The 27,250-nt window shown below is 43.4% G+C and overlaps 1 protein-coding gene across 1 annotated transcript in view; it reads left to right on the top strand.

Annotated features, from left to right (window-relative positions):
• LOC114469042 (glucagon receptor) overlaps positions 1-27,250 on the top strand; it is a 90,070-nt gene that overhangs the window by 58,268 nt on the left and 4,552 nt on the right. Inside the window, 13 exon segments of the mRNA XM_074783817.1 lie at positions 1,446-1,542; positions 1,640-1,747; positions 5,564-5,652; positions 6,010-6,116; positions 10,949-11,110; positions 11,960-11,967; positions 12,559-12,656; positions 12,658-12,700; positions 13,838-13,898; positions 16,987-17,056; positions 18,263-18,351; positions 18,552-18,696; positions 26,248-26,289. Coding sequence (XP_074639918.1) covers positions 1,446-1,542; positions 1,640-1,747; positions 5,564-5,652; positions 6,010-6,116; positions 10,949-11,110; positions 11,960-11,967; positions 12,559-12,656; positions 12,658-12,700; positions 13,838-13,898; positions 16,987-17,056; positions 18,263-18,351; positions 18,552-18,696; positions 26,248-26,289 — 1,119 coding nt within the window.

Here is a 27,250-nt window from a genome sequence, read left to right as displayed (position 1 = left end):
TGCTTGTGCGCTGTGGCCTCTGATTCAGATTGTGCCAAAAGCAGCCAATTGTCCAAATATGTGGCCAAGCAGATGCTCCCGCCTCCCCAGCCTCCGTGCAACGCACGAACACCCTCGGAGGCAGAAGGGGAGCACATGGTATTAAATAACATATCACCCGGAAAGCAAATCTCAGGTACTTTCTGTGAGGGGGATATATCAGAATGTTGAAATACGCATCACTTCAGGTCAACAGACATGAACCAATCTCCCTGACTCACCAGGCGTAAAAGGGTAGCGTGCTTAAGCATCCTGGACTATGTGTCCTGAGAAATCTGTTCAAAGCTGTAGATCCAAGATAGGGCAAATGCCGGCCCCCCTCATTTGGGGACCAGAAAAATACCTGTAGTAAAAAACCGCTCTGCGACAGTGTGGGTGGAATAATTGAGACGGCTCCTTTGCTCAGCAGAGAGCCGATCTCCTCCTGCAATACACGGGCCGGGTTTCCCTGGGGCTGAGTCTGTATTTGCACCGGCAAAACGGGGAGGGACAGCCGCAAACTGCAGCCTGTAAACCCCTCGATATTGTCCGCAGTACCCATGGTGGAGCTGTGATCGCTGCCCATTTCTCCCTCTTGACGGAGAGGGTGGATAAGCGCTCCCGCTCGTTCACCCTGGCAGGCACCAGCCATGGTACGATGGTGCCCTCTCCCGTAGGCAGGCTGCCAGTGACCGGAGAAACCATTTGTGGTGCCCTCTTGAGGCGACGGATCGCACACTACTAGAGAGCCTAACTGGAAGGCAGTGGAGCCCTCTGTCGGCAGCAGCCTGCCCAACAGCAGAGGAGCAGACCCTGTAATGGCGAGACATACCCCCAGGAACAAGCGTACAGTACAGCTCGTTTCCGGGGAAAGCGTGGTAACGGAAGTTCCGGAGAAGCCCGGAGAAGGCCGAGGCCTCACGCCGAGTGGAGATGGCAGGTACTGTTACCACGCTGCTTATAGTAAAGGATTTTTCTTTCAAAAGTGACAACGTTGGAAGAGAGCCGACAGCCGAAGGTGGATGGACCGTTCTTTTCCAGCCAATCAGGGCTTTGGCGGATTGAAAAAAGTTCTTCTGAGAGCTGCAGAGAGCGAGTATTCCATAGTGAGACATCTCACGAAATATTATGAAATAGAACCAAGTCACATGACCAAAAAATAACTTTTTTTTTGAAAGAACAACAAATAAATTAATATATTTTGTACAGTTACTGTGATTGATGGCACCTAAAATATTTATGTATTGTGTACATTATATTAAGAATCGTATTTTTTTTAAATGAATTTGGGAAAACTGTAGTGAAAGATTTTGGGGCATTGCTCCCCATGCTAACCCCCCCCCCCTTCTCAAACTCTGCATATGCTTTTGAGGATCATTTGGTATGAAGTTCTGCATTAAGTTTCAGCACGGCTCCTTCACCTGTAGGTCTCCTCCGCTAATTCTCTGGACCTTGTGAAGGAGAAGTGGAGCAGCTACAGAAGCCAGTGCCTGGGTTACCTCAATTCTACACCCCCTGCCACAGGTGAGCCTCTCTCCTGCCAGCGTGAAGGTACACACACGTAACCTGACCTGCAAAACACTCACCTGCACAGATTTCAATGATTTGACATCAACTGTAGGGCTGGTGTGCAACCGGACCTTTGACTTCTATGTGTGCTGGCCTGATGGTCTCCCGGGAACTACTGTCAATGTCTCCTGCCCGTGGTTTTTACCATGGCATCATAAAGGTATGTTCAGCATTTACTAAGTGCGATATGTATACATCCAGCTGGGTGACGTGATGTGGCACAACATTGAAAGCTTTTGTGACCTTTATTTTCCAACTGTTTAGAGACATTATGATATATTCTGTATGATACACGTCTGGTATTCCAAAGTTTAAAAATAAAGGATGAAACCCACTCAGTAACATATGCAACCTTTAGACTTAAAAATTTTATTTGAATTGATCACTCCATGAAAAGATATCTTAAAACCCCTATGGATGATTATTTTTTATTTATTTTTTAATCAAAGACATTGTAGGAATCAAAGATCATTAAATTAAAGATAATTTGATCTAACAAGAGGTGAAAGGTTGAAATTGCCACTCAAAAGTTTGTTTTGATCTCCACTGTAAACACTGTTTTGACATTTTCAGAAAAGTTTTGCGCATTGCATTGTGGGATGTGGAGTCTAGTAGACAAATGCATAGATTTTAATCATTTTACTGTGATTTCTTGTGTTTCTTCACCAGACAAGGAGGACAGTGTTTCTCTTGACATCGATTTATATTACCATGATATCACAGACATTCAATTTCGGATGGATCTTTCCATGTAAGCCCCAAAATAAAACATCTGCCATTGTTTTGCGCAAACTTCAATTCAATTCCAAAGTCCTTTTTTACTCAGTCAAAAAACTGTTGTATGGAGTGCTGCATGGGTTTCATTGTGTTCTAAAGTTGCTTGAAAAAAATGTTGTCTCCCTGGTGCTCTTCAGTTTGGGGATCCAACTTTTGAGTTTCAAAAAGATCTGAGGCACTCAGAGGGACTGTTGTTAAAAAGCCTTTATTCCATGAGGGCTGTTTAATCATAAAAACCATTGTTTTTTTATGATTAAATAGCCCTCAAAACCATTGGTTTTTATGATTAAACAGCCCTCATGGAATAAAGGCTTTTTAACAACAGTCCCTCTGAGTGTCTCAGATCTTTTTGAAACTGAGTTCCATTCAACTTTATTTGTATAGTGCAAATTACAACAAAGTCATCTCAATGTGCTTATCAAAATATAAAATTAATTATAAGAAAGAAAAATCTTCAAGTCCAAATGTGTTGGGAAGTCTCTTTAGCAGAGATTTTTGGAAATTACGGTCAGAATGGTGTAAAAACATTTCCATGTATCCGTTTACAGAACTGAAAGTGTTTACTGCAATGATCCAAAAAAAATTTCAAAACTTTGCATACATTTTTCAAGCAAATGATTTTCGATTTATCCTTCTATGAGGCCTAAATTATGGGCCAGATCCTCAAAAGGATTTGCAACACTAAAACCGGGGCAAATGAGAGAAAAAATGACATGTGCGATCACGGAGAACACGCAAACCAGAATATGGACGCAAACTGCATCGCAACCACCAGTAGCGGCGGTCTGATTGGAATGTATGTAAACGCTGGAATACTCATTACTCCTGCGTAATTTTGCCACCCTCGTATGGAAATAAGCCTCAAAGCAAATAGCACTTCATCCAAAAACACCAGTGCTATATGCCACTTGCAGTTAAAGCAGTGCAGTTACCGTCGGTGAGACTGTGTATTACCAGCACTTTGAAATTATAGCTTACCACCACCAGTATGACTGATGTACTGTAGGTGACTGGTGTGAATAAATAGTTTCCGTACATCCATCTGAGCGCAAATTGCGCTCACTGGCAAATATTGTGGGCGTGTTAGCGCCGGTATTTGATTAGAGCTAATTTTTCTAGCGCCAAGTGCCGCCACAGACATTGTGCTTTTCCTGGCACTATTAGCTATTGTGCTTCATTCTCTGCTTTGTGGATGTGCCGCTAAGTCCTTATCTAATAAAGAAAAAAATGATCATCCCCACCAGCTTTATTTATTGCTGTATGAAGGTATCTTTAACCTCATTTACAAGTGTTTTGCTTTAAAATCTTGTAAGTCTAGTTGTCTTTATAAAGTTTACTTCTCATTTAAAGAAGGATCAGGTTCATGTGATGAACTCTCAACCCGCTGCACATCCATAAAGTAGCTCAAGATCTTGGATGATGAATATTCACTTTGCATTTTTTCCTTAAGATCAGGATCACATTTTCTGACAACAGATTCTACACTGACTGACACAGATAGTTGCAGAGGTGTGGAACTCTTGAGAAACTCAAGGACACAGCATTCAGCTGAAGTTCTGCTACTGCACTTTTCAGTGAGTCATAGCTCAAGGTTGACCTTGGTAACCAGTGGGATGAAAGGAGCCTCTGCTTCCTGCGTGAATAGGCGTTGAATGGTTTTTGTGATTTCAGAAAGCTATTAAAAAGTTATGAGGCGTGTGTTTTATCAATAGATAGCATCCCTTGCTGAATTTTAATAATATGGTTGAATCCTTTGGCTTAAATACACTGTAAAGAATTTACTGGAGATTTTACAGTAAACACTTGGCAAAAAAGTTGCCAATAAAGTATTGTAAATATCACATTGAATTACTGTAAAAAGAATTACAGTATATAACAGTATAACTTTTACATGTTTTTGTTGTATATGAATTACAATTTATTGTATTTTTTTTTACAGAAAAGTGGTATTTTGTTGTATTCTTCTTTTTATCTTGTAATACAATTTACAGTATTTACTTGGCAACAAAAATTGCCAGTAAATAGCTGTAACTTCACATTTTTTACAGGTAATTCTATTTTCTATCAGCAGCTTTTAAAAGATATGCATATTGTGAAGCATTCTGAATGGTTATGCATGAGATTCCCTTCACCTGTTAAATAAAACCAGAGTAAGAGCTGTAAAAAACATATTATTTAATAAAAACATACAGTTTTACTTTAAACCTTTAGAACCTGAGAGTCTTTGCCTGAGGTTTTTTTCTGAACAACTCCTGAAATCCGAGCCAGAACACAGACAGTTTAGCCTGGTGGGCTGTGAGCATGGAGACCGAGAGGTCAGACTGGAGACGGTCTTCTTTGGTCAGCAGGCTCGGTCTTCAGGGGACACCACAGACAGCCACGGGAGCAGGTGTGATTCCACCGGGGAGAGAGGCTGCTGTGCTTCCTCATCCTCCTCAGGCCACGGAGGCGGCAGGCAGTGCAGTCCGGGCCGGAGTGATGAAGGCGTCAACCTCCTCTTCCTCTCCCGATACATGGAGGTCAGGGGAGGCGTCGTCATCATCCCCCCTATTTCCCCCCATGAGGGGGAAAATAGGGGTCCTGCTCAGACAGGCTAGCTTGGTGTTGTAGTTTCTGTGGAGGCTTTTGACTGTGAACATTGCTGAATGGTGGATGAAATCTGTTCCCTCTTCAAATCGCCATGTGTGCATGAGGGAGGTCCCACATAAACAATATAACTGTAATACACCACTCTACAGGGAGAAGAGAGATTTCCTGTAGTTTTACAATATATCTTTTGTAGAAAATTGATGCTAATTACTGTAATTATTTTTTTTTACCCATGATGCACTGCAGTACACAGTTAAACTTTGAATAAAACACAAAAAAAAAAGAATTACTGTATATTCTTAACGGTAGAAACTACAGCAATCAGTTACATGTTAGCATATTGCCTTTTCTCGGGTTGATTTTGAGATTTGTTACTCAATTGGATATTTTCATGACTGTTGATAAAGATTAATTCAGCCTGACAGAACAATTTAAGGAATTTTAAGGCATTGTGTGTTTATATACTGTAGTAAAATGATTTAAAGAAGAAGTCCCATGTATGTTTTTTCCTAAATTTAAAGGGTTGATCCCCATGCCCTGACGATTTCCCATGCTTCAAAAATGTATGTTATCACTACTATTATGTATTTGTTTGTATTTTTCTTAGTAGTTCAGCAGGGTTTGGTCTACAGAGTTTGTGACGAAGAGGGTAAATGGGCCAAAAAGAACACAAGCGAGTGTGAGGACGACCCTGGCGAGGTTTGTGTGAGTTACATTGCGGTGTGTGTATCTGTACATGAAATGTACAGCATGTGTACATGCCATGCGTCCCTCAGTGATGGATACCAGATTTGAAGCTGCATGAGGTGGCAGATGGTCGACCAACACTGTGATGTGCACGCTAACTTGACATTATTCAAAATAACTCTGTGTGTAAATGTTTTCCATCTGTTAGAATGATTTTCAGAAACGTATTCATAGACGGCCAATATATAGTATATATATATATATATATATATAGATATATATTTATATTGAAATATGTTCTATAGTGCAGATGTGTCTTTGAGTGCTACACAATATGGAAATGACTCTTTGTTTGTGTTGGCCTTGCAGCAACACTATGGGCAAATCCTCAGTCAGTTACGGATCATGTATACGGTGGGCTACTCTCTGTCACTGGGAGCTCTGCTACTGGCCCTGGGAATACTCGTTACATTCAGGTAATTACCATTAACATGAAAGTGGAAAACAAGGAAGAAATCACACAGAAAAGAAAGCAAACCAGAGAGCACTTTGATTTACAGAACATGCTAAATTAAAGTTTCTGTGACTTGAAATATTAGTGCTTAAGAAAAAAATGTATTGTCCAGATGTGGTTCTTATGAATGTAAAGTGCAAATATTTGGATGTTTTGACATGTCTGTTTGTTTATACAAGAAAGGTGCTGATTTTCTATTAATTGCTGAGATGAGGTGGAGAGACAATCACACATGCACAAAGCAGAAGTGAAGGGACATGTCTCCGTGATGACTCGGATTTCAGCGCAGATGTTATGCACTTTGGATTTGAAAGGGAAGAATAGTTTTCTGAAGATGATCTACAATCATCAGACAAAGGCTCTGTGCATTTGGGGGCCGATATCTATGTCCTCATTCCACTAGACATTAAAGCTGATATCCGGAGTTTCTGAGAAATTTATGTATGATTCTATTGAAAGGCGAAAAAATACCTAACTAGTCTTTTACTATAGTCTACTGCCAGTGGTCATTCATATCAGAATCAGAATCAGAAATGTTTTTAATGGCCATGTACAGTTTTAAGGACAGTACAAGGAATTTGTCTTGGTAGTTGGTGCACAAAACAAATAAAAAAAACAAAGAACAACCCAGCAACAATAATAATAATAATAATGATAAATATAAAGGATGAGGGATAAATAAAGGATAGGTCCTGATGGACCAAAACCTCCTTCCAGAAGTGAGAGATTGAAACAGTTTATGACCGGGGTGGGAGGGGTCGGCCACAATCTTTCCTGCACGCCTCAAAATCCTGGAGGCGTACAGGTCCTGGAGGGAGGGCAGATTGCAGCCGATGACCTTCTCTGCAGAGTGGATGATACGCTGCAGTCTGGCCTTGTCCTTGGCCGTAGCTGCAGCGTACCAGATGGTGATGGAGGAGCAGAGGATGGACTGGATGATGGAGCTGTAGAAGTTCACCATCATCTTTGTTGGCAGACTGAACTTCTTCAGCTGCCACAGGAAGTACATCCTCTGCTGAGCTTTTTTGATAAGGGAGCTGATGTTCAGCTCCCACTTGAGGTCCTGAGTGATGATGGTCCCCAGGAAGCAGAAGTACTCCACAGAGCTCACTGTAGAGTCTCCCAGGGTGAGGGGGGCTGGGTTCTTCCTGAAGTCTGCTAACATCTCCACTGTCTTTAAAGCGTTGAGCTCCAGCTTGTTCTGGCTGCACCAGGACACCAGCCGGTCTGTCTCCCACCTGTAGTGAGACTCGTCTCCATCAGAGATGAGACCGATGATGGTCGTGTCGTCTGCAAACTTCAGGAGTTTGACCGACTGGTGAGAGGAGGTGCAGCTGTTGGTGTACAGGGAGAAGAGCAGAGGAGAAAGAACACAGCCCTGAGGAGATCCAGTGCTGATGGTCCGGGGAGCAGAGATGGTTTTTCCCAGCTTCACGTGCTGCTTCCTGTCAGACAGGAAGTCTGTGATCCACTTGCAGTTGGAGTCTGGCACGTTCAGCTGGGAAAGCTTGTCCTGAAGGAGAGCTGGGATTATAGTGTTGAAAGCAGAGCTGAAGTCCACAAATAGGATCCTGGCGTAGGAGCCTGGGGAGTCCAGGTGCTGGAGGATGAAGTGGAGAGCCAGGTTTATGGCATCGTCTACAGACCTGTTGGATCTATAGGCAAACTGCAGGGGGTCCAGGTGGGGGTCGGTGATGTCCTTGATGTGGGAGAGCATGAGGCGTTCAAAGGACTTGTTGACCACAGATGTCAGAGCGACGGGTCTGTAGTCATTCAGTCCTGTGATCCTCAGCTTTTTAGGGACAGGAACGATGGTGGAGGCCTTAAAACAGGCTGGTACGGTGCATGTCTCCAGTGAGGTGTTAAAAATGTCTGTGAACACTGGAGACAGCTGATCAGCACAGTGCTTTAAGGTGGAAGGAGAGACAGAGTCCGGTCCACAAGCCTTACGGGGGTTTTGTCTCCTGAAAAGTCTATTTTCATCTCTCTCTTTGATGGAGAAAGGTGTCTCTGTGGGAGGGGGGGGGGGGGGGGGGGGGGGAGATAGGGGAGCGAGCCTCTGTAAGCAGCTGTGGTGAGACTGTAGCTTTGATGTGGGGGGTGAAGGTGTTGGAGTGAGGCTTGTCAGAGGTGTGAGGGGGGTTGGAGTCAGGTCTGTCCCATTGTCTGTCAAATCTACAATAGAAGTTATTCAGACTGTTGGCCAGGCAGAGGTTGTTAGCAGCAGCAGGGGCTCTGGGCTTGTAGTTTGTAATTTGCCTGAGCCCTCTCCAGACAGAAGCCGAGTCATTCGCAGAGAACTGATGTTGTAGCTTCTCTGAGTACAAACGTTTGGCTTTTCTCACCTCCTTTCCAAACGTGTACTTCGACTCTCTGTACCTGGCTCTGTCTACACCCCTGAAAATGACTTCTTTGTCTGCCCTCAGCCCTCTGAGCTTCGCTGTGTACCAGGGTTTGTCATTGTTATAACTCACCCTGGTCTTTGATGGAATGCAGCTGTCCTCACAAAAGCTGATGTAGGACGTCACAGCGTCTGTAAACTCATCCAGAGAACTGTTCGCAGACCTGAAAACATCCCAGTCAGTACAGTCCAAACACTCCTGGAGTTTCTCCACTGCTTCACTGGTCCACTGTTTAGATTCCTTCACCACAGGTTTACAGAGCTTCAGCCTCTGTCTGTATGAAGGAATCAGGTGGACCATCACATGGTCCGATAGGCCCAGTGCAGCATGGGAAACGGCGTGATAAGCACTGCTTAGTGTGGTATAACAGTGATCCAGTGTCTTCTCCTCTCTGGTCGGACATTTAATTAATTGTCTATATTTGGGGAGCTGGTGTGAGAGGTCCCCTTTATTAAAGTCACCAAGCACAATGATAAAAGAGTCCGGGTAGGTCCGCTCCATGCACAGGATCTGGTCGGCGAGTGTGCGCTGTGCCTCACGCACATCAGCTGACGGTGGGATGTACACACCAACCAGGATGAATGAAGTGAACTCACAGGGAGAATAGAAGGGTTTGCTGTTGATAATAAAAGATTCCAGGTGAGGAGAGCAGTGCTGGAGGATCACTGTCACGTCGTTACACCAGTTGCTGTTCACATAAAAGCAGATTCCTCCACCTTTCTTCTTCCCGGTGAGTTCCGCGTCTCGGTCCGCTCTGTGAAGTTGGAAGCCGGCCAACTGCAGCGCAGAGTCCGGTACCGCTCCACACAGCCACGTTTCCGTGAAGCACAGAACAGAAGATGAGGAGAAGTCTCTGTTTCTACCCAACAGCTGCTGGAGTTCGTCCACTTTGTTACACAGTGAGCGCACGTTAGAGAGGAATATCCCCGGTAACGGTGTGCGTCGGCCGCGCTGGCGGAGGCGCACAAGCGCACCAGCTCTTTTTCCTCTTCTCCGGCGCTTCACTGCGTGAGCAAAGGTGAGCGCACCTTTGAGTAAAATGTCCAGTAAATCCACAGAGGAAGCGATGAAAGTGGGAAATAAATCTTTGGGGATTGTTGCCCTGACGTTCAAGAGCTCTTCTCTTGAATAAGAGCAGCCAGTTGGGGATTTTACGACAAAAACAAGACAAAAAAGTGCGCACCAACACACCACAGCAGCCATCCGCGGCGCCATCTTGCCATTCATACTGTACATTAATGTATATAAGTCCCGCCTTTGTCCTGTAGACCCCTATACAGTTGTGAAAAAGCGCTGTGCAGAAAAGTAGAGGCATGGCTTCTGGTAGATTGGCAGAGGCAGGGGGAGGAAGTGTAGCAGTTTAGGGCGGGACATCGAGACGTTTCTCAGAAACTCCTGATATCAGCTTTAGATGTCGCGCCGGGTTCGAAACTTTCTGTGTTTACCCCAAAATAAACATTCGTTATGTTTTTGCAAAAACTGTCATTTTGTGAAAATACCAGAAATGTTAGGAAGTCAGAATAGCAAAGTTTTGGGAGGCATACACACGAGATTACAGCCGGAATGAAGTAAAAACACTTCTAGGCATCCTTCTACATCTTAAGATGCAATGTGCAAAACTTCAGATAAGGTAAACGGAGTGTTGAGAAGGGTTGAGTGCTCATAGTGACAGTGAGATGAAGCCTCATGATGCATCATAACACTTTAGCTAGTAGGTCCAAGTAATGGTTCATTTCTTGATGCTTCATGCACACAAAACTACTGTACCTACTGGCAAGATGTGTAATTACAGGCAGCTGTATCCCACAGTGTCTGATTCATTAAATTAAAATGTTGTGGCTCTTGGGAATGACTATGAATTACTAAAAATGTATGAATAATATAAATAGGGATATCTATTGGCAAAAGGTAGCTCAAGTCTGACTAAAGTGTCAGATCTTTTTGAAAAGAACAAAAAATGCCAGGGATGAAGTCCACCCCTGGTTACACCCACAAGCAATGCATTTTTTTCCCATTTTTTATCCGGAATTCTGAAGGAGTGTCAAACTTTCCATGCCTTGTATGCATATAAAAAAAAACAAAAAAACAAGCGTTCTCACTTATTAAGCTATGTCTGTTGGCATCTAAACTCCTTGGTTTATGATAACGGCACACAAAAAATATCTTTTTACAGGTAAATTGGTTGTTATACATGACATACTTCAGTATAAGTTGTGTTGGTGATGGCACAAACACTTTTGATCTTTAATAGATCCATGAGTAGCATCTTGTTCCTCCTCTTTCCATTTAAATGTATCAGTGTTTGAAGTAGCTCACTCACAAACCTCTACTCTGTGTTGCCAGGTAGAGTTTATTGTCATTTCTGAATCAAATGTGATAATTTCTGCCTTAGGAAACTGCACTGTATGAGGAACAACATCCACATGAACTTGTTTGCCTCTTTCATCCTGAGAGCTGTGTCCATTCTGGTTAAAGACTCCCTGCTGACGGTCACACTGGACTCAAGGAGCAACAGTAATGGCCGCACACAGACCTGGGTCAACCATACCGGTAAGTACAAATTAATTGACGCTGAAATATTGTTAAAACAGCAAAACAGCGGAGTGATGTCATATCACAGGGAAAGCCATAAAGAAGCCGGAAACAAAAATGGCATCAAGCAGGCTTGGGTAATTACAACCTAAATTATGATTACGGTGACCAGCTTCTTTTCCAATTCCAATGAAAACTAGAACTGCGTGCAGTTCTGAAAGGAGGCCAAGCCAATACACTCCCAGCTAATGCATTAACCTTAGTTCTAGCCCCCCTGCTGGCGGACATATGTAATTTTTTGCGTCCAGGTAAGTGGAGGGGTCTGGGCCTACCTCCAAACTGCATAACCCTCCCATGCATGGTTTAGCCTGAAGCACCATTTTTACCAATGGAAAAATAATCAGAACGATTAGGTCTGCAGGCTTGGCCCCCTAATTACAATGATCATTATTCCACTGAAACTCAATTACAATTACATTCTCAAATCCTAAAGTTAAAATTCAATTAATCACAGTTAATAAATAACGTCATAAAATCTAAACTTCTACTCGAATTAGCTTTTTGTTAGCATCTCTTACGATAACTGGGCGGTTTGGACCCGTCTTATATCTTCTATATTATCTTTCATCCAATTTGTTTTTCATCTCTCGGTTACCTTGTTAAACTTGGTAGTAATGTCTTTGGTGTTGGACGTCTGAACCTTTTTTTTTGTCAGTAGACCCCTCACTTTCAATTTATTTAGGAAAAAAAGAAAAAGGAAAAAAAAGATAAATGATCCTCAAGAGAACTGAAATGTAACAGGAAAACTTGATATGAAACATATTTTAATACTTGTTGCCTACACATGTGTAAGCCATAGAACTGTAACAAGGCTCCCCAGTTTGGCGTTTGAATTAAATTGCAGTTTTTTATAGAATTTCCAAACCAATTATAATTACAAGTCAATTATCTGAACCTCAGTTAGCAGCAACAAATCTTTTCAATTTCAAACCAAAATCACAGTAAGAAGTAAGGAAAAACACTTCTTAAATATCAGAACTGTAACTTCAAACATTTTACGGCATTGATTTCCAATCCCACAATGCAATGCATGAAACTTTACCAAAGTTTAAGTCAAGTGACCATTTGCCAACAAACCCATTGTTTTTGAGGGAATCAAAAACAATTGTGCAAGCTGCAATTTCAACCTCCAACATTTGTGAGTAAATTGTGAGTTTTGAAAAGGGGATGCTGGATTCTTTTACAAACTCAGTTTTATAACTGCCTCTTTTGGCTCAATACATACTGGCCCTGCCTGTAATTCTCACATGCTTCATTTAGTTTTAGCTCTTTGACTGACACACACTGCTTTTCAGCCGAGTGGAACCAAATTGAGCTCTATTTTATAGCATTATGGCTCTAAGGAAACCCTAGCTCAGTTTAAGTGTCCCCACCTGTGTGTTGTGTAACAGGCTGTGACTTGGTGTCGAGGGGCCATGGTGATGATGCAGTACAGCGTCATGGCTAATAACTATTGGCTGCTGGTGGAAGGCATCTACCTGCACAGTCTGCTGGTCATCACCGTGTTCAGGTGAAAAAAACTACTTCTACATCTACTTGGCCATTGGCTGGGGTATGAACTGCCAACCCTGTTTTTTTTTTTTTTTTGGTTTTTTCAACCCTGTTTTTTGACGTGGTCATTTTACAGATCTTTAAGGTACTGCTGAATGAATGCTGTAATGCAGCGTTTCTCAAATGAGAGGAACAAATACTTACCATACCAGAAACACACAAAACGACAACACACACACACACACACACACACACACACACACACACACACACACACACGCACACACACACACACACTAAATGAAAGAAAAATAAACACGATCACAACAAAATACACAAAAATAAATGAGAAACATAAAATACGACACAAGAAAGAACCAAACGACACCAAAAACACACACAGAATCATTTAAATAATACCAACAACGCAAAATAAGAGGAAAAATATACTGAATAAAAAAAGAACAGACAGACAACAACAAAATGACACAAAAAATCCCACGAAGAATGACAATAGAAATGATCTTGATTAGAACATGAACTGAAAATATAAGGGTCAGTCTTGGTCCCACATCAGGAGGGAAATGACCGGAAATGATAAAAACTATAGTAATAAATCTATTTAGGAGAAACTAATTACTGTTTCATTCCACTTATTTACAAAATGAGATTCTTTAAAATGTGTCACTCATTAATTCCATCATTATGTTCTATATGTAGTATTTGGACGAAGGGGGTACTTGGATTTAAAAGTAAGAACGGGGGTACTAGAGCCAAAAAGGTTTGAGAACCACTGTTGTAATCAACAAGTGAATTAGCTATTTTAAGTAATCCTCAAAGAGACGATAGATCCTCTTTTAGTTTGAAGAGTTTAGTTTTGAAGATCTCAAGATCTTTGAGTTGTTGTATTCTTAGAAATATCAATTATCTTGTGACTTTTGTCTAAAATTGTTTAAAGAAAAGTGACTTAAGGCCCAAGCTGTATTATCATAAGGACCATTGAAATGTTTGTAGTCTGATCATATTAGTGTTTATATTAAGTATTTTCATCCGAAAATCAGGTTTTATTAACGAGAGTGACGGAATAAGAAACAGGATATAAGGCATCCATGAGGATATTGATCTCAAGGTTTATTAAAGGTAAATAAAAGGATGTTTATGATCAAACGCTATGATATCTGACTTCTCTTCTTCTCAGGTGCTCCACTCATATTTGTGTTGCCTTGGATCACAGTGAAATATCTTTATGAGAATGAAGAGTAAGTAAGAAAACCCTAAATCACATCATATACAGTCAATTCCTGTTTATCAATGAATTGCTTAGGAATCATTTGTGTACACTACGAAAAGTAAAAAAGCAAGATTTCCATAATAACTAAAACAGAATGCTAAATAATAGAAAATGATTGATTTGTTATTAGTTGAAGCACAGATTAGAGAAGCACAGAGACACCGACTGAGCTTCTGACAGTATTTTTCAGTGTTTTTTGAGCCAAGGTAGATCTTGTCATTGAAAAAAAATCCCAACCAACACCACCAACCGAAAATGTTAAAGGGGGGTATCATGTTTTTTCAGGCACATAGTACCATTTTATGGCATACTCAAATAACTGTGCTACCCAAAATTTGTTTGGAAAATGCAGAAAATATCAATAACAATTAAATAAATTTCCCTGTTTTGCATCACTGTTCATGATGCCTCCATTTCGCCTCTGTCTCTTTAAGAAACTCCTTCCCTCTATGACACGCCCATGAACACTCCCCCTTCAAACACGGAGTATTGTATTATTATCATTCATCACTTTGATTACCATTCTAATGCATTGTACACTCTACCATTCAACACAATGCTTGAACTCCCTCAGTTCATCGATCCAGTGAGTGACGCGATGATCAGGGAAACAGTGTGTGCAGCCGAGGGGAGGGAGAGAGAGAGAGCGCTTCTCCTCCGACCACAACACTTAAACAGCGCCGCTTTTACGGTTTAACTGATCAACTTACGGCGTTAACAAAGGATGAGTTCACCCAGAATGTAGGCTTATTCAATAAGTTAACCGCTTTATTTTTGCCCCGGTAGAAAAGTTTCAATCACAGCCCTTCACTGCAGCCGTCTCTCTGTAGCTCTGTAGTGGGAGAGAGAGGCTGCTGCCTCAGCTTTACAGTGACGAGGAGGGGAGCGAGCTTTTAAAAAATAATAATAATTTTATTATTATTAATGTGTACATAAATTAGTAAAGACAACATAAGCCAGGGTTTTTTTTTAGAAAAGTATTTAAAATAAGTCAATTAAACGTTAAATCTGCAGAAGCGGGTGCTGTGGGCTGTACTGAGGAAAAGAACATAGGAGGGGGAGGGGCCTCGTCCCCTCTAGCAAAGCAGCAGGAAAATGGCTTCAGGCAGGAGATCAAAAATACGTGAATCAATCTGAGAAACACTGGAGATATGTTTTTCAGGAGGGAATGACACACTAACACGTTGTAAAGCTTGAAAAAGGGATTTTTACATGATACTCCCCCTTTATAAATGTAAACTTTGTAGCTTATATTAATAAAATAGTCATTCAAGTCACACAGAAAAAGTTTTTAGCTTTCATATTTTACTTTTTTTAAATTCAAATGAACAATCTTTATCTTATATTTATATAATATCAATAATAATAATAATAATAATAATAATAATTCATGTATTTATATAATTCAATTTTGTTCTGGATTGTTAAACATTAAGAGGGTCAGATTTCATCTAAATGCTGTTATAGAGGGATGTGATGTTAAAAAATGAATCAAATTGAGTTGATTAACATGAACAATGAGAATTGAGTGGCAGTTGTGAAGTTCTTTTTCAAGCTGTGAAGCTGATTTTCTGCTTGTGTGCTTTTGGATGGGGCTCATGTCAGCAAAATGGCATATTTGCAGAAAATATAATTTTTTCGACCAATTAGGTGAAATTGAATAATTAGCTACACAAAAACATGTAAGAGATGATAGTGATCTACTCTCCACTTTGCGGGCTGGATTGGAATTTTGTTCCTCCAAGGATTGCTGTGCTCCTCTGGGATTGCTTTGCTTCTGGAAAACACAATTTTAAATATTTGTACTGGGCATCAACAACTAACTTGTGCCAACGTGGGTTACTTTTTTTTTTAATGTATAATAAAAGAAATATAATTAAAAAAAAAACCAATGTAATAAAAAAACTTAACACATTTGTTAAATGTCTTTTTATAGATCAATTCCATTAATGTATGGGTTGATAATGACGGTCAGTGATTTTGACCTTTTTTTCATAATCATCACTTGATACTTTTATTGGCTAACAAAGTGTCAATTTTAATGACTTTTTTGAGGTTCAATTCATTCCATTTGTTGAAAATAACTGTGTCCCTCTTTTGTAATGTAAGTGACGCTGCTTTATGCCCTTTATTATTAGCTGTTTACTGCTTCCCAATGAATGCACAGCTGGTTGATATAAAGCTTTTCTGTAGTTTAGTTTACCAGCCAACACATACCCAGGATATCTTCATCCAGCTTGTATTTAATTATTTATATTATTTTAATTTATTCTTATTTTTTTTGTAATTTCAATTTTATTTTTCTTTAATAACAATATAATCATAATATATTACTTTTAATAATACTGTATTAATAGTACAAACGTTTTCTATGATATTATTTCTTATATTTACAATTTTTATTGTCTTGAAGGCAACATAATTTGATGTTTAATTTGAGTTAAATAAGAAGATATTGCCTGAATATTAATTGTTAAATTTAAGAAGATGAAATAAAATGACTTGCGTTGAATATTCAGTTGTCATGTTCTACTTTTGGAGAATTATGAACACGTATGAGTGAGGGGGGGGTACTCATGGTATGACAAAAAGGCTCAAGGGGTACACAAGACAAGAAAGGTTGGGAACCACTGCCTTATCTCATGTATAAACTTAGAAAGAAAGAGACCAAATTACGTTTAATCTGATTGGTCAAATATGATGCAATGCATTTAATTGTCGTCTGGTCATTTCATTTTTTGTAGTTTCACAATGTCTGCTGAATATTATTAAACTAAAAATAACAATTTACTCTAACAGTTGGGTATAGAAATGTAACAAGTTACTTTACTATTTGTAAAATGTACTTAAGTAGAAGTAAAATTACAGATTTAGAAATATACTCAAAAAAGTTCAAGTACCCATAAAAGAAACGTAATTACAGTAACGTGAGTACTTGTAATCCATTACTTTCACCTCTGCTCATAGATCTGCTTGGAAAAATAAATGCTTAATGAAAAAGAAAACAAAAAAAAATTAAAGTAACAATAAATTCACACGTGTGTCTGGTTTCTTAGGTGCTGGGAGAGGAACATCAACATGGGATACTGGTGGATCATCCGCTCCCCAATATTGTTTGCATACCTGGTAAGAGTCTGTCTCTGTCCCAAATGTGTGTTTTTTTAAATTATAATTTCAAAGTAAGCATTTTAAAATTGAAGTAAAAAAAAAAGATTTTTGACCAAAAATCACTTCCACATGGGCGGTCGTCAGGAGCATTTCCAATACTTGCAGAATTTGAAATGCAGCTTATTTTAGAAAGAGATCTTGGCTTCTGTTTTTTTTTTAATGTATATTCACTGGTGCCATTATGGCTTTGCTTCATTATAAATACTGTAACAGTAATTTCCCCCTAGGATAAATAAAGTACTTATGATTCTGATTGTAAATATGTCTCTCTATTATCAACGGAAGTTCCAATTTAATTCAAGCTATGACGTGATGCTATAAATGTGAGAATCTGTCGGCTTTTATTGGCTCAGGTAAGCACTCAAGTCATAATTGGTGTCAGACGGTAATCATCTTAGATGTGAGTGCTGCTACTTCATCCTATGATCTCTTCAAAGAAGAAACCTTTGCTGAAACCTGTCCATCACAGACTGGCTTTCATCGACTGCTTTCATTACATGAGACCAGTTCAAGGAGAACCAAGAAAAGGACTCTGGAGGAACATCTTTAATGCATTGCAAGTGCGTCATGAGAGCAATAATAATGCTCATAATAATACTATAATTAATGCTGCAATGAAAGTCTTCTGCTGGTACATGGTAAAGAAATTCCACCTTAGTGTTGGCCCCTCAGGTGATTGGATGACTGCAATAGAATGTCTTACTGTCATCAGTATGCAAAGACGCTTTTGGAACCTTTTAGATCTCATAGAAAAACCCATGTGGGGGACACACACACACACACACACACACACGGCTGTTGCAGGAGTACGTAAGTTGAACTGATATTACTTTCTTTGCCTTTTGTTGCCATTAGCTTGGGTTTAACATCACTTACAGCAGCAGCTGCTGCTGGGCCAGGTCATTTTTAGGCAAAACAAACGGCAGCTGTTAGCGTGTAAAGGCAGATTTCAAATGGCTGTCAAAAGTTATTTATTTATTTAATATCGAAACGTCTTGAAATACCACCCCATGTAAGCGTCAAATCTTTTTAGCGATATTTGAGTGCTTTTTTCAAAAAGTTTCCATTACCAGTTTTTATTGCACTATTTAGATTTTGTGCATTTCCAAGGGTAATGGAAACCCAGCTAATGAATTGGTTCCTCTCTTTCTTCTCTTTTTTCAGATCAACTTCTTCATTTTTATTAGAATTATAAAGATCTTGATGTCCAAATTGAGAGCACACCAGATGAGATATACTGACTACAAGTTCAGGTGTGTGAAGTGTTTTAAATCATCCTTGTCCCTGTCCCCCCCCCCCCCCCCCCCAGGGGATCATTTTACTGTTTCTGTTGTGCTATCACATGCTCACGGTGCGGCTTTAGGACTCCAACTGATTCCTATTGTTATTTTATACAATAGGGTGGTCATTTTTACAACTTTCTCCCTGTCTTCCATTTCCTCCTTTGAACCAGACTGGCCAAATCCACTCTGACTCTAATCCCTCTGCTGGGAATTCACGCCATCCTCTTTACCTTCGTCATTGACGAGTCCGTCCCTAAAGGCTCCATGCTGCGCCTCATCCGCCTCTTCTGTGACCTTCTCTTCAACTCCTTTCAGGTAGGAGTTCAACTCAATTCATGGTTGGAATATTGTGGACTGTCATGTAAAATGTTTGTGGTCCACAAGGTCCAACCTTAAAGGAGGATAGGGCAGGATCAAGAATCAGACTCCAGAGGTGTAAAGACTACTAATATAACCTACTCAAGTAGAGGTACTGTTACTTGATTGAACTTGTACTCAAGTACAAGTTAGTCATACATAAAATAGTCAAGTACTTAAGTTACCAGTTACTTTAACTTTTTGTTTATTTTTGGTCATAAATCTTGCCATGGTTCCCTCACATACAGTAAACATCTCATGTATAAACTTAAAAATGAAATCAAAATCTTGCACATTCTTGCACATATTGGAATTTTCCACAAAGGCTTTTGTATGAAATAAAAGGTTTGTCAAAATGTACATTTCTTTTTTAAAATAAAATAACACTAATGAATTCAATTCAAAAGAAAACAATTCTCAGGCTTTAAGTGTAGCTGAATTTATTGAATCCCAAACTGAGATAATAACCAACATTCAATGCTGTTCTAGTGCGGTGCATTATATGCTTATTCTGATTTTGATGTGATGCATTTTATTGTGAAACTACAGCAAATGAAATGACCAGACAACAATGTCCGTTGATCATTTTAAAATGAAAATTAGTCATTTACACAGTAACGGTTGGGTGTACAAATGTAACAAATTACTACTTTTAAAACGTACTTAATTATAAGTAAAATTACAGATTTAGAAATATACTCAAAGTACAAGTACCCGTAAAAGCAAATCAATTATAGTAACGCAAGTACCTGTAATCCGTTACTTTCACCTCTGTCATCAGCCAAGCCGACACGGGGGGTGCGCATGAACTGTTCACTGCAGCTGATACTATGACTAGGGGATGGATCCCCGACCAAAAAGGGACCCGACAGCACCGGACAGGATGGGTTCGGACATATATGTAGAACTGGTGGTCGGGTTTGGTTACAGAGTGTTCATTTTTTCTGCAGCTGCACCAGATCGTTCGGTTACGTTGTAACCTTGGTTCTCTGAGTGGAGAGACTATCTCTCCACCCAGTTACATATTCCATATGTACGGGGACTGATCCCACTGGGACAGTTGACGTGGATATTTCTTTAAGACACACCACTACGTGGCCCATGCACGGGCTTAAAAGCCCCAGGTGTGCATGCAATCACTGATTCACATTGATTGGAACGGTTTCCGAGCGGCCTCGTGGTGGAGAGATAGTCTCTCCACTCAGAGAACCAAGGTTACAACGTAACCGAACGTTCTCTATCGTATCGAAACTATCTCTCCACCCAGTTACATATTCCAGGTGTACGGGGACCCTGTAAGACACACCGTGAGGAGACTAAGGAGACAGAGCAACGCACCCCTCTTGTACCCCCCCGGGGTCCCCGACCCTGGTAATTGAATGAGACGTCACCGCCACCAGAGTGTTCCAACAGTGCACGTGAACAGTGACACCCAAAACCATGCTATGTACATAATACACATACATATACGTGGGCCCTTGACACCGCCAGACGCATGTGCCTACCCCCTGCCAGACGCAAGGATCGGGCGTATGTGTACGGAGGGTTAGCCGGACGGCCTGCCTTCCCGCTAGGCCCACGGATAAGAAAAAAACCAGGCCACCTCTAGCTCACCATTGCAGGGGTGTAAAGGAGAGACCCTGCTCACTTTGGACTAGTACCCAGCACAAGTTCCCCAAAGGAGGTGCCGGTAGCCATATTAAGGCTGTAAAACCTTGCAAAGGTGGACGGACTCGCCCACGTAGCGGCCGCACACACTTCGGAGAGGGTGGCTCCCCGCCACAGGGCCCAGGAAGCGGCAACGCCTCTCGTGGAGTGGCCCGTACCCCTCCCGGAGCCGGAGCACCGGAGTCTGTGTAAGCCCGTTGGATTGTTTCCACGATCCAGTGAGACAGCCTGGATTTAGACACCGGCTGACCCAGGCGCTGGGGCTGAAAACGAACAAAAAGCTGGTCGGTGTTCCTGACAGCACCAGTCCGCTCAATGTATACCTTAAGCGCCCTGATCGGGCATAGCCTCGACCCTTCCTGCGCCCCCTCATCCCTGTCCCGGGAGGGGCGGAGGGACATCAACTCTACTGGCTGGTTTAGGTGAAAGTCCGAGAGCACCTTCGGCAAGAATGCAGAGTTTGGGCGTAAGAGCACACCCGCACCGCCGGGCAGGAATCTACAGCAGCTCTCGTGCATCGACAGAGCCTGTAGTTCCCCGACCCGCCGCGCTGATGCCACCGCTATGAGAAACGCAGTCTTCAGTGACAGCCACTTCATGTCCACCGTTTCCAGGGGCTCGAAGGGTCCCAGTCGCAAGGCAGCCAGCACCAGCTTCAGGTCCCACGTCGGGACAGCCAACCTTCTACAGGGGGTGAGCCTAGCAGCGCCTTTCAGGAACCGTGAGACGAGGACGCAGTCAACCTCGGCCAACATGTTATCGCCAATACGAGCGGCCTTGATTGCAGCCACCATCCCCCTAAGGGTGGAAGGTGATCTCCCTGCCTCGAGCAGCTCCTGTAGATACCGGAGTATCTCGGGGGGCCGAGTAGGTCAGCGCATCAGCCCGATTCAGCCTACACCATGATAAGAGGTCCCAGCGGTAGGAATAGGCTGCTCTAGTCGCCGGAGCTCGAGCGCCCTGGATGGTCCGGACCACCGACCGAGCTAACCCCATGCCCAACAGGCTGGCCCTCTCAGGGGCCAGGCCCAGAGCCTGAGACCCTGGGGAAAGGGATGGAACAGAGTCCCCTGCCCCTGACTCAGGAGGTCCCGGCGAGCTGGAAGTTCCCATGGGCTCCCGTCCAGGAGAGGAGCCAATCCCGAGAACCACATCATGTGTGGCCAGTTTGGAGCCACCAAAATTAGCATCACCTCCTCCACCTGGGCCCTCAGCAGCAGGGTGGGAAGGAGACTGAAAGGGTGGAAAGCATACAGCAGCCCCAGGGGCCATTGGTGTGCCATGGCATCCACGTCCAGCGGGGGGTCGTCCCTCCCCACGGAAAAGAACAACGGGCAGTGCGTGTTGTTCCGGGATGCAAACAGGTCGGCGACAGCCCTGCCGAACCGACCCCAAATCTCCTCGGCTACTTCCGGCTACACCAGTCCAGCTTCCGCTGGCACCTTCGCCTTCGTGGACCGCGCCCCATCCGTCAGGGATGCATCCGCAGAGATCACCTGGCGGTGGAGCACGGGACCCAGCAAACTCCCTTTGGAGATGTTGGCCGGTGTTTCCCACCATGTTAGGGCCGAACGCAGTCTCCTGGTGACCCCCACTTTGGCACACAGGTGCCTCTGTGGACAGAGCCCCCAGAAAGAGAGGCACCTCTGTACTGGGCGCATGTGCAGGAGTGCCAGCGGCACCACCTGCACCGATGCCGCCATAAGGCTCAGGAGGCGAAGACAAAGCCTCCAGGTAACCCTGGCTCCCAGCGAAAACCGGGAGAGGCAGATCCGGAGGGATTCCTGCTTTTCCCAAGTCAGTGTCACTAACTCAGTCCTGGCATCCAACCACATGCCCAGGAACTGGGTGGCCTGTGCTGGCTGTAGACTGCACTTCTTTTTGTTGATCCGCAGTCCCAGACTTGTGATGTGTGCCAGTAAGACTGTGAGATGGCGGTGACACCGCTCCTCCGTCTGTGCACATACTGTATTAGCCAGTCGTCCAGGTAGTTCATCACCCGGAGACCCCGGCAACGCCCCAAAACCACATCCATACATCTGGTGAAGGTGTGGGGGGCCAGAGAGATTCCGAAGGGGAGGAAAATAAGCTCGAAGGTTCTGCCTTCGAAGGCGAACCTGAGGAACCGCCTGTGCCCTTCCCAGATCGGTATTTGAAAATAGGCATCCTCCAGGTCGACGGTTGCAAACCAGTCGCCTACCAGGACAGCCTGCTTCACTCCAGGTATGGTCAGGATCTTGCGTTTCAGAGGCCGGAGGAACTTGTTCAGCCCTCTGAGGTCTAATATTGGCCGGAGGGTACCATCCCGTTTTGGGATGAGGAAATAACGGGAATCAAACCCCGCCTGACGGTTCTCCCTCCCCACCTCCCGGATGGCCTTCTTCTCGAGGAGAGAGGAGACCTCTGAACGCATAGCCCCTCTGTGCTGTAGGTCTGTGATCACAGAAAATACAGCCAACCAAGTCACAGGAGGGGTGCACAAGAACTGGAACCGGTAGCCCCGGGTCATTGTAGAAACGACCCAGGAGTCTGCCCTCAGATTCTCCCACGCTGCACGGACCCCCTGAGGACAGTGTCCGGTATGGGAGAGCATAGCGTCGGGACTGAGGCAGAGGCTGGGGTGGCTCCGTTTCAGGGAGCCTGCTACTTCTCGGGCGCAGCGGCGGGCTTCCTGCGCCTGCTGGAGCATGGCCGCTGCCCCCGGCCCGAACATTGCCGACGGCTCTACGGGCAGTTTGAGGAGGCAGGCCCTATCGTCCGGCTGCAGCATGGACTGCGACAACCACAGGTGGCGTCTGACCGTCCAGAGACCCGACATGGCTTTTCCCGCCGCCTCGGCCTGCTCCCTCATCAGTTTAGAGAGAAGTGAGGAGACCTGCTGCATCTCCAACAGCAGGTCGTCACTGCACCCCTCCTTCAACCGCTGAGTCAGATGGCATTGATACAGGGACAATACGGCCCCCGTATTACCAAGCTGAGTCTGGACCGCCATAGCACCATGCATTTTGGTGAGTAGTGCATCCATTGTCCTGCAGTTTTTACTGGGGCAGCTACTTCTCCCGAGCACCGATTGCGACGGTGACACCAAAGCCGCTAAAGCCTGGTCCACCGGAGGTAAAGGCCCACAGCCAATCCTCTCACGGTTGTGAACCGCCCCTAGGCATCTACAGAGCCCAGACCAGCGACCTGACGGCGACTGGAATTGCTTCTGGAGCACCTCCTCAAAGTCCGAGAGGAGAGGGACGAGGAAGCGCGTGGAACGACTCCCCTCCGCGTCATCGAACCGGGAGGGGGAGGCCCCTGGTCAGATGGCAGCTCTATGCCAAATGCCGCTGCCGCCCTGCTCACAATCTCCTGGAGGAGAGGGGGTGGCTCCGCCCGTTCCTCCACGACCGTTTCCTCCCCCAATGGGAAGGCATGACTGTCTGAGGGCTCCAGGCTCAACACATCGACCTCACCATCCGACTCTGAGTCAGATGGCTGGCCCCTCTCAGCCCCCACCGATAACATAGCTGGGGGCCTAGGAGTGGGAGGCTTGTCAAACCAGCCCTGTGATCGCACGTGCCTGACGGACAGAAGCCTACCACTAGAGGGCAAAGGGGGACACAAGCCGGCTGAACTCTGTGCTGCTGGAGCCACAGTCCTAGGGCGCTTGGCCGACTGCAGTCCATGCACAGGTGTGGGTGGCTGTGCCCTAAACACATGACATCGGGCCTCCCTCAGTCTCACCGATAAGCAAAAACAGCTCATACAGGAGGATGGGTCATCCCTTGTCATAAATGCATGATCACTGCCCAGGCACATCACACAGTACTCATGGCCGTCCTCTGCAGGCATTCTTGTATCGCAGCCCCTGCAGGGAGGTCCCTCTCGGCTTGTCATACTGACGTAGCAGGCAAACCAGGAAGTGCTCTCACACGCTGTGTTTTGTTTGTAGCCGAAGCAGCTAACAGTTGCTACAGCCGTCAGAGGACACAGTAGCGAGCCCACACACACACACACTGGAGGACACGCAAATGCGGAAGCCGGACAGCCAGCAATAAACCTCGAGTCGCTCCAGCGCCAAGCGGAGAGGGGAAGCCGCACCACGCCCGCCGACCAGGTCGGCTTCGGGGGTGGACTGTACCTGGGCGCGTTAGCAGAGCGGATCGTGCAATACGCCCTACGGTACCCCTTCGCCAATTTCACTACCTGAGAATAAAGGACAGACAAGCGATCCCGAGAGGGGCCCGGAGACCGACTCCTACTCCCACACACGGTAAGCGCTAATCTCCCTCACACGTCTCTCTCAATTCTCCTACTGCCAGAGTGGAAATCAATGAATCAGTGATTGCATAAACACCTGGGGCTTTTAAGCCCGTGCATGGGCCACGTAGTGGTGTCTTAAAGAAATATCCACGTCAACTGTCCCAGTGGGATCAGACCCCGTACATATGGAATATGTAACTGGGTGGAGAGATAGTCTCGATACGATAGAGAACAGCACTGCAGGCAGGAGCATAGAGCAGAGGAAAACAACTATGAAGGCATCCAGCGTTGAAACAATCAAAGATAGGGATTATCCTTGTCTTTCATACATGGATTATGTAAATAGATCCACCAGGTCTCTTGTACACACTGTGCCCGTTTAACATTTTGTTCCTTTCACTTCAAAAATTCTTGATTTTGTTACCAATTTTTGCGGCAAGGATCTTTGTGGAATTGTTTGTCAGAAATTTCAAGACTTTTTTCCAATGACTGCCTTCATGCGATATTAACAAAGGTAAAAATATTGTGCAGTTGGTGAATTTGAGAGATGTACATACAACTGGATTATTTGGTAATTTACACTATATATATAATTAAAATTTTTCCTGCAGGCCAAGGGAAATTTGGCCCCAGAACAGTAGTACAAAATGCATCACACAGTCTGTTCCAGGCAATAGGGAGAAATGTGTGTGGGTTAATTCTCTGTGGTTTTGAATGCTTCATCACCCATTAGCATTAAAAGAAGCACTTTTTTTTTTTTTTCACAAATCCTACCCTATGCTCCTTTAACCTTTGGGGACCAAAAGTGGAGTAATTGGAGAAATTGTACTTGTTGAATGAATAATAATAATAATAATGCATCAATTTTATATAGTGCTTATCATAGACACTCAAAGTCGCTTTACAGAATATGTTGATTTCTGGCAGAAATATTAGACAGCCATCTGTTACATTTCCCCTCAGCATAAAAAGCTACAGCTCTGAATGATTATAGCTGCTGAGCATTTCCACTGAAAAGGCAACAAAGGAGGAGGAAAGCTAAGAGTTCTAGCCCAACGTCCCGGCTGTGTAGCAGCTTCTTACCTCTACATATGATATCCTTTCCTTATCCTATAGTTGGCACATGAATAAAGGACTGATTTCTAAAGTAAGATTAAACAAACATGAACATCTTGGCAATCAGAGGCAGCAAGTTCCAATGAAGATGTACATTTTAAATCATTTGTTATGCAATTGTGGAATATAATTGGAATTGTCAATAACAGCAAGAAGAATAAAAAACAACTTTAAGTACTTTGAAAAAATGAAAAAAGGGTCTTGCATGCATTGATGGGTTACATTATTTTCTTAGAACTAACTGCTAATAGACTGTGTGTAATTACATGATTTGTTAAAAATATTAAGACATACATTATAGGATGTCCTGTACATCAAGTGAAGTTAGACCAGCTTTTGCCTGATTCATAGATTAGTGACTCATACAATTAGACAGTGAACACTGAATGGCCCAACATGTGTGTTTTAACTAATTCCACTTGTTATTTTCTTCCATTACAAAGGCATTGCTGATATCTGGGATTTTCCTTTTTTCAGGGCCTACTGGTTGCCATCCTCTACTGTTTTGTCAATAAAGAGGTAAGACAGATTTGCTTCCTCGTTTCTTTTTTAAAAAGGGCAACATTTTTCATCTTCCATTTCTTTTGCCCATATGCGAACTGTGTCCAAAACCATGTTTATATGTGGTCCTAAATGCGATATGTATCTGATATTTTACAATACGACTGCTGTCTGAACGGCCAAGTGAGGTCTTAGAATTTGAAAATATTTGCAGAAACAAGATGTCTCTATCATTAATTCTGCCTGTGTGGTCACATTTTCCGTCAGGACCTGTTTTGCGCTTGCAGGTCACTTCTAAACTGATAACAGTCACATATAATTAAGCAATATCACCGAGAGGGAGTGCTGTTGTGATGAAATATCAGCACTGGTGTGATTCAGCCATAGTTAATCACACCAGTGGGCGACCGTGGCTCAGGTGGTAGTGGGTCGTCTTCTGATCGAGAGGTTGGGGGTTCGATCCCAGTACCTGACTATGTGTCGAAGTGTCCTTGGGCAAGACACTGAACCCTAAGTTGCTCCCAGTGGTTGACTAGCGCCTTGCATGGCAGTCCTGTCCCACTGGTATGTGAATGTGAGAGTGATTGGGTGAATGAGCTGATATGTAAAAGCGCTTTGAGACTGCTTCAGTGTGGTGATAAAGCGCTATATAAAATCAAGTCCATTTACCATTTTACCATTTACCAGTTCTGGTATTTCAGCACGACCTCGAGTGTGATATTGCTTTTATACAACAGTTCTACAAGCACATTTTATTAGTTAACAGTAATAAGTGACAAGAGATTAAGATTTGTTTGTTTATTAAATCATTTGGCTCCGCCAACAAAAGTAGTTCCAGAAGTAGAGAGCACACACGCTACGTTAACACCTTCAGGCAAATGCGAACCAAATCCAATCTTTTTGCCCACATGCGACCTGTATCCGATCTATTAGACAGTGTGAACAGCACAATTCCGATTTTTTTTTTTTTTTTTTTTTT

The sequence above is a fragment of the Gouania willdenowi genome, chromosome 1, assembly GCF_900634775.1.
Source record: "Gouania willdenowi chromosome 1, fGouWil2.1, whole genome shotgun sequence".
NCBI lineage: Eukaryota > Metazoa > Chordata > Actinopteri > Blenniiformes > Gobiesocidae > Gouania > Gouania willdenowi.
The sequence above is the reverse complement of the archived record's forward strand: the minus strand, read 5'-3'. Positions and strand labels throughout refer to the sequence as shown.